This window comes from Zalophus californianus, chromosome 16, assembly GCF_009762305.2.
Source record: "Zalophus californianus isolate mZalCal1 chromosome 16, mZalCal1.pri.v2, whole genome shotgun sequence".
Classification (NCBI taxonomy): Eukaryota; Metazoa; Chordata; class Mammalia; order Carnivora; family Otariidae; genus Zalophus; species Zalophus californianus.
Window position 1 is genome coordinate 44872343 of NC_045610.1, and position 7888 is coordinate 44880230.

The following is a 7888-nucleotide window of genomic DNA, read 5'->3' on the forward strand; positions in this document are numbered from 1 at the left end:
CCATGCCGAGAGAGCCTCTGATCAGAACCTGAAGCCTTCCCTTTGTCCCGCTCTAAAGCTTTCCTATTCTTCTGCAGGCCTTCAATTCTCGGCTGAACTCAAGTGATTGGTAGCTGACTCCCTTGGGGTAGTGGGCTCGGAACGCAGCCTTTGCGTCTTCTCATTTGGGTGGTCTTTGTTTATTTCCACAAGCCCATGTTCTCTCTCTGCTTTCCCGGCCCCAGGTCAAAGACAACATCTTCCTCTTCCCCCAGGTAGCTACAGAAACCAGCTCAGGGATGATGGAAGGGGGAGGGTAGGAATACTTAAGAACATAGCTTTGGAACAAGACAGATCTGGGCTCAAATTCTGGTTCTGATACTTAACTAGCTGTGTGATCTTGAGTAAGCCAATTAACCACTCTGAGTTTCTTCATCTCAAGAAGACAATCCAGTGGAACCCAAGGGCTGGTGTAAGAATTCAGGGGGGTACAGGGGCGCCTGGGTGGCTCAGTCAGTTAAGCAGCTGCCTTCGGCTCGGGTCATGATCCTGGGGTCCTGGGATCGAGCCCCACGTCCAGCTCCCTGCTCAGCGGAGAGCCTGCTTCTCCCTCTCCCTCGGCCTGCCACTCTGCCTATTTGTGCGCTCTCTCTATCTCTCTGTCAAATAAATAAATAAAATCTTAAAAAAAAAGAATTCAGTGAGGTACTAATATATTTAACGCCCCGAGCATACAGTAGGTGTTTAATAAAGGAAAGGCCAGCCATCAGTCCCCTCACAGCCTCTTGCTGGTGTAGGCAGGCCTCTCTGGTCCCCAGCATTCCTCCTCCCACCCCTGCTTTCTGCACAGCAGGCAGCTTGACCTCCGCGCCCGCGGCATCGAGTCAAGAGCACAGACTCCATGTCCAGGGCATATCCAAGCTCAGGGGCTGGTCTCGGGAGAACCTTGGGCAAAGGACAGAACCAAGCATTTCTCTAAAGAAATCCACTGGCCAAAAGCAGAGGGCAACATATCTGGCCAGAAACCTGTTGTCTCTCTGTTCTATCCCGGCTCTCAGGGGTGGTCAGGGCCGGGAGACCCTTGTGCCAGGCGGTTCTTCCAGGACCCAGGAGGGTGAGCCAGGTCTTCTTCCCCCAATCTCTCCTGTGTCTGTGTGTGTGTCAGTTTCCTTGTCTCTAAAATGAAAAACGTAAGAGCTTCCCAGGAGGCGCACACACGTGAATTAGTTCTAATGGTGGGGCCGTGGCTTTGAGATGCTTCACCCTGGGGCGTCGTGAGTCCCCTCACTCCCACTCGCCAAGCCTTTCCATCCCCCGGTCTCTCCCTCTGCCACCAAGAGCAGCATCCAAGCCTCCTGCAGCATCTTCTGCCTGGACTATGGAAAAGACTGCTAAACGCTTTCCCTTCTTCTCCACAGCTCAAACAATGCAAATTACATCAGGGTGAGAAACCATCCCACATCCCATAAAGTCAGGCAGATTTCTAAAATAATGACAATAACCAGGATCGGGGGCAATGCCCCCCTTCCCCACAGGGCTGGAGTGTAAACTGGTATATTTCCAATTCATTTTTAGAAGATTTATTTATATATATTTTAGGAGAGAGAACACACAGGTGCATGAGGTGGGGGGGTGGGAAGGGCAGAGGGAGAGGGAGAGAAATCCTTAAGCCGACTCCCCCACCTCGAGAGGGGAGCCCAAGGCAGCGCTGGATCCCAGGACCCCTGAGATCATGACCTGAGCCAAAATCAAGAGTTTCATGCTCAACCGACTGAGCCACACAGGTGTCCCCTACACTGGTATATTTCTGCAGAACAATTTGATAGGATGTAACCTTCTGATTCTGCAGGTCCATTTTTCAAAATATAAAGGAAACAATTAGACTATGGAAAAGTCTGCACAGACTTTGTTACAGGGTCTTGACCGTAATATTGCTTTCCACACAAAAAAGGGGGAACAACTAAAATACCCCAAAATAAACACCTTCGTAAAATAGATTGTGTAGTTTCTACCTTGAAACACCATCCCTTCACTTAAACTGCTATTACAGATCAGTGGTTCTCAAAGCACAACCCTGAGGAGTAGCACCAAGAGCTTCCCCTGGGAATTTGTTAGAAATGCACATCCTGGGGTCTCCATCCCCAACCTACTGCTTCAGAAACTCTGGTCTGGGCCCAGCCATCTGGGTCTTAACAAGTCCTCCAGGATATTCAGAACCACTGTTGTAGAAGACTATTTATCACTACTTAAAAATACACAAATGACAAAAGGTTGCAAAACAATAGGGACAAAACAGTGGGTATGAACAGTGAATCCTTATTTGAATATACGTATGTATTGAGACACACAAAGAAAAAAGCCCAGAAGATTTTATACCAAGCTGGTAACGGTCGACGACTCTGGGTGGTGGGATTACGAGGTCTTAGATTTTTTTAATTTTGCTAATCCATACTCTCTAGTTTACAATGATGCGTTTTTTGTAAAAAGGAATGAAGGGGGGGGGAACCGAAATAAACTTCTTCTTAAATTAAAATTAAAAAAAAAAATCGAGTGAGGCGGGGTAGGGGCAGGGTGGGAAGGAGGCAGCACGCCCCGCCGCCACAGCCTGCAGCCCGGGGACAGCGGGGAGCGGCGGGGAGGGGCGGGGAGGGGCGGGGAGAGGCTTGCGGGAGCGCCCCGCACCCCTCGCCACCGCCGCGGCGGCGCGAAGAGAGAGGCGAGGGAAGCCAATGCCGCGCGCGGGTCACGGCTACTCCTGATGTCTAGGAAGATTTACTAGGAGGGGAAGAGCGGAGAAGAGATTTAGGGCCGACTTCAGGAAGAACTGAACGGCTACGAGGACCGAATCCCGGAATGGGCGCCTTGGGGAGATCTTCCACCCCGAAACAGTCGGCCGCTGCCCCCCGGGGCTCGACCGCCGCCGGCCCGCGGGCGGGGCTGCCCGCCTCTCCGACCCCTTCCAGCGCCCGCACTCGGGGGCAGGGAGGGGGGAGCGGCGGGGCCTGGGGGAGGGGTGCGGCGAGGGGGCCGGGGGGGGCCGAGGGGGCGGGGCCGTTGCTAGGGGAGGGGCGGCGGGGCGCTCGCGCAGCGCAGCCGGAGAGCGAGACGAGCGATCGGCTCCCCGGCTCCAGCTCGCGCGCCGCCTGTTGCTCCTCACTCCGGGCCGCCGCTTCCCGCCCGGCGCCCAGGGGCAGGGGGCGCGAGGGGTGCCGGCGCGCGGGCGGCCTCCCGCCTTCCCCTCTCCCCGCGCGCAGCCAGAGCCCAGCGTCTCCGGGAGCGCGGGCGCCCGCCCGCCTCCCCGTGCGCCCCGGCCCGCGCCGAGACCCCGGGCGCCGAGCGGCGATGAATGCGACCTTCCTGAACCACAGCGGCCTGGAGGCGGCGGGCGCCTTGGGCGGCAGCGGCGGGGCCGCCCTGGGGAACCGCAGCCACGGGCTGGGCACGTGGCTGGGCTGCTGCCGGGGGGCGGGGGGGAGGGTGGCGCGCCGCTGGCCGCCAGCGACGGGGTCCCCGCGGGGCTGGCGCCCGACGAGCGCAGCCTGTGGGTGTCGCGCGTGGCGCAGATCGCTGTGCTCTGCGTGCTGTCGCTCACCGTGGTCTTCGGCGTGTTCTTCCTGGGCTGCAACCTGCTCATCAAGTCGGAGAGCATGATCAACTTTCTGGTGCAGGAGCGCCGGCCTTCCAAGGACGTGGGCGCCGCCATCCTGGGGCTGTACTGAGGCCGCCCCGGCCCGCGCACCGCCAGCCCGGCCCTCAAGCAGACGAGAAGGGAGACCAGGACCCTCGTGCCCCGCGCGGGCTCTGCCGCCGCCGGGCCGGCCGCGCGAGGGACAGCCACGGACCTCGGGCCCCCTCCCCCCGCCAGGACCGGGACACCGCGGGACTCGGGGCCGCGGCGCGGGGAGGGACATCCACACCCGGCTGGCCCTGTGTGCGCCTCGGCGTGGCTGGGTGGGAGAGGTCGTGCGAGGCCGCCCGGGGCCGAGGTCACGTGCGTGGGAGTTTGGGGTGTCTGGAGGTGGGGCGGGGTGGGGGAAGTCGTTGGAGAATCCGAGTCGCTGAGCTTGTTGGCCTGATTTAGCTTTTGAAAAGAAACCTTGTGATAAAACTGCAGCCTTCTGGCTTCCGGCGGCTTCCCACCGGCACCTCGGCGGGGTGTGTGTGCACGTGTTGGGATGTGTTGTTGCCTGGGGCAGGGGCGGGAGGGCGGTGTGTACCCCCTGGGCCGCCTGGCTGCCTGACTGCGGAGCGCAGGGGGCAGGTCCGGGGCTCCTGAGACCCCTGTCCCCCGAGGCTAAGGAGGCTATAGCTCCGGAGGGGATAGGGCTGGTCCCGCAGGGAGAATATTTAAATCTTTGGGAAATTTTAATCTATTCCGTGAGATTAAAAAAAAAAAAAATTCAGTGACTTAAGTGCAAAAGGGGCGAACAGCAAAATTAATACCTCAGGACTGTGAACAAATACAATTTAATGGGGGGGGTGGCTAGATCTAGTTACATTACAGGGCCTAAAGCCTCCTCTAAGGGCTGGTTTGGACCCCACCCTTGTCGAGTGTGAACGAGGAGTAGTGGGGCGCTGAAAATATGCCCTTGCTGTCTGGGGAGCGGGGAAAGCAAGTTCAGGTGAAGGCTTTGTGGTGCAAAGGACCCAGGATGTTTAAAATGCAGAAAAGGCTTCCAAATGCCACCCTGTGGAGGGAATTTCCAACCTCCCATTATGAGTTGCCCCCTGCTGCCCAGAACCCTGCCACCTCTTGCAGATGCACAATTAACTCAAAGCAGTGTTAATGCCTAAGAACATGGGCACTCACTGGCCAAGAGGGAATGGGTGGCTCTGCTGTCTGGTCTGGGGTGGGCTGGGGTGGGTGGGCAGATAGGAGGAAGGAACGCTGGGCTTTGTAGCTTATGTATAGACCCCATTGTCCTAACCCCAGGCAGGCACCTTGGTGCTTGGAAGATTGGGGGTGGGGGAGAGGGCTCTAATGGATTTCTCCCTAGCCTCTCTTTTGCCACCCGTGGAAGTGAAGGTGAATGAGAAGGAAGATGGCTGAAGCCTTTCTTGGCTTTGGGAAGAGAAGTGAAGGGAACACAGTCCCCTGTCTTCAGCACCGAGTTGCACACCGGGAGAGGGGACAGTATCTCAACAAAAGCATAGATGGTCTCGGACTAGGAAGAACCCAGAATCTTCCTGGCTCCTGAGCCCTCCCGGGTAGTCAGAATCCTCATCATTGGGACGTGTCACCTGCCCACCCACCTCCCCACCCCAATCTCAGACCTGGGAGAATTCGTCCAGTTTGACAGGTGAGGCGAGTAAAGGGGCCAGAGACTACTTGTGAAGTGTCCATGGGGCAAAACCTACAATGTGGAGAACATTCTGTTGATAGCTTGGACAGGCAGGTAGTCCAGCGCCATCTGGGGAGAGCAGCCTTGAATGATGTGGGTAGCCTGTGTATCTGGCCTTGTTTGGCACAGGTGTCTGGAGCCTGGCTGACCCAATGCCTGCAGGACTCAGCTCAGACAGCCGCAGGGGTTCCCTTAAAACCCCAAGTGACTGGTAAGTGGGAGTTCCAGGAGGAATAGAGGCTTAGACACTTTCCTGGCTGACCAAGTGAGAATCAGCACTGTGAGAACTTTCCTCTACTAACATGGATCTGCTGCTCCCTGTGACCAGGGCAAGAGCAGGGCATTCAAGAGTTAAGTTGCCTGAATTTGTTGAAAAAGGAAAGCCTTAGTGGGGAAGCCTTGTTCTCACTGCAAGAAAAAAAAAAGGCCAATGAAGACATGTCTGTGTCCTCACATGTGTATTGGTGCCCTCCATCCCATGACTAGTACACTCGCATGTACAAATACACACACACACGGGCACATGTGCATGAGTGTATGCTCACGCATGCACGCACACTCAAAGACAGGCTCCAGCGTCAAGGAGAACAACAGCGAGTTCAAGTGGGGTCCCCCAGTGTTTGCTGAGCTGTCTTATATAAAGCGTGGGGGCAGGGGAGCGGGAAACACAGAGTTACGTAAGAGCATATGAGGTCTGGGCTGCTGGGGAAAGGTGAGGCTGGATCAGAATCCTGAGCCTGGAGCTTGGAGGATGGAGGAGGGACCTGCTTCTCCAAAGTCTTTTCCCCACCCCTACTCTCAGGCAGGGAGAGCTCCTCTTACAAGGCCTGCCCAGGAGGCTGGGGCCAAATCTCCGAAGGTTCCAGGTTCACAAAAGATGACCTGGGACCCTGGTCTTTGAAATCTTAGTTGCCATGCTTCCTAGCTCTGTGACTCTGGGGAAGTAACTCAACCTCTCTGTGCCTGGGTTTCCTTATCTATAAAACGGGAAGGAACCGACCCCAGAGCTCCCAGGAAATGATGTGTGTAAAGTAGCCTGACATGTAATAGATAATAACGTGATTACCTACCATTATTATGATCATTGTTATTTTGGTTTATTGCATGAATGTTTTCCCTAGCCAAATATATTTGGTTCTCTGAATTGAGATCCTTGGACAGAAAAAGTCATTCATATATGCAACGTATTTTGTCGTTTCCAAAGCACTTTCCTAAGCAGGACAAAAATAATGTATCATGTTAATAAGGTCTTAGATAGTGTGTCAAGCACTGAGCTCCACTCCTGTGAGGAGGGTTTCATTATTACTCCCATTTTGCTGATGAAGAAACTAAGGCTCAAAGAGGTTGCCTGACATCACATAGCTAAGAACGTGCCGAGCTAGGATTCACCCCTGCCTGTGTGACCCCAGACTGGACTCTACGTGGTCCTGTTTACTCTCCACAACGGCTTAGTGAGTAAGCGCAGATATTCTCCCGTGGGCGCGTTTGTAGGAGAGGCAACTAAAGTTCAGTTAAACAGGCCTGCCCAAGTTCATTCACTCACCCAGGGTCTCTTGTGAATCCGCTGTGGACCGGGTTCTGCACCAGGCACCGGGGTGAGCAAGGGGGTGGCAGAGCCAGAGTCTAGCTCAGCCTCGGGCCCACGGAGCCCCAGATACTCACATCCCTTCTCACGGCCACTAGCCCTGGGGCTGGGCGCTGGTTCCACCAATATCAAGGACTAAGTCAGACCCTCTGCTTCCCTCCCTCTGAGTCAGGGATGCAATTTCTGGGGTCAGGTGCCCTCACTAGCAAGACAGCCCCTGGAAGGGGGGACAGAGGGAGGGCTGACCCCAGAACGTCTGCTCACTTCCCCGCTTGCTTGTTGGAGCCCACTTCACACGTGCTCAGCTCGCTGCTGGGAGTCCCCCTCCCTGAACCTCCCCAGACCCCAAGCCAGCAACAGACCAAGAGCAGCCCCGAGCATTTAGGGACGTTTCAGAGGCAAAGGGTGACGTGTGATGGTTATGGGTACAGACAAAAATGGTCCACACCGAGCATTCCAAAGTGAGGGAAAAGACATATGGGTGCACCTGCCCGCGGGAATATGCATGTGCGCCCGTGCACGCGCACACACACGCACGCACACACATGTTTTATACAAAAGACTTTAGTAGGATATCTGAATAGCAGCCCTGGAGTGCAGCTCACGATTCCCTCTTGGTAATCAAGGTCACAAGAGGTATTCGGGATGTCCGGATCCCTGACCCCCAGAGGCCAGCCAAGCCTCTCGGCCCTGAGGCAGCACTTGCTTACTCTTGCAGCCATATGCCTTTAAACTCAGGAACCTGCAATTCTAGTCCATAGATAGAAGGAGCTTAATCCACAGGGAACACTCTCGAATTTTCGGGAGAAAGAAATAAAGCAACAGTCAGAAAACTAGCTCTTATAAGACCAACATCTGGCTTTCTGTGTGTTCTCCCATCTTGGAGGAGCCAAAGGCCACATCGGTGGGGCCTGGTAGCCCTCCACACGTGGGCTGACCCAGGCGGACAGGCCAGAGGACACCTCCTGACACAGACACCCCT

General features: G+C 55.7%; 1 protein-coding gene across 1 annotated transcript; it reads left to right on the forward strand.

Moving 5' to 3' along the window:
- The first annotated feature begins 3175 nt into the window (after nucleotides 1–3175).
- RPRML (reprimo like) lies at nucleotides 3176–4124 on the forward strand. The gene is given in 2 exon segments (XM_027581639.2): nucleotides 3176–3438; nucleotides 3441–4124. Coding segments are annotated over 2 exon segments (375 nt in total). The 5' UTR covers nucleotides 3176–3321; the 3' UTR covers nucleotides 3699–4124.
- Nucleotides 4125–7888: the final 3764 nt, after the last annotated feature.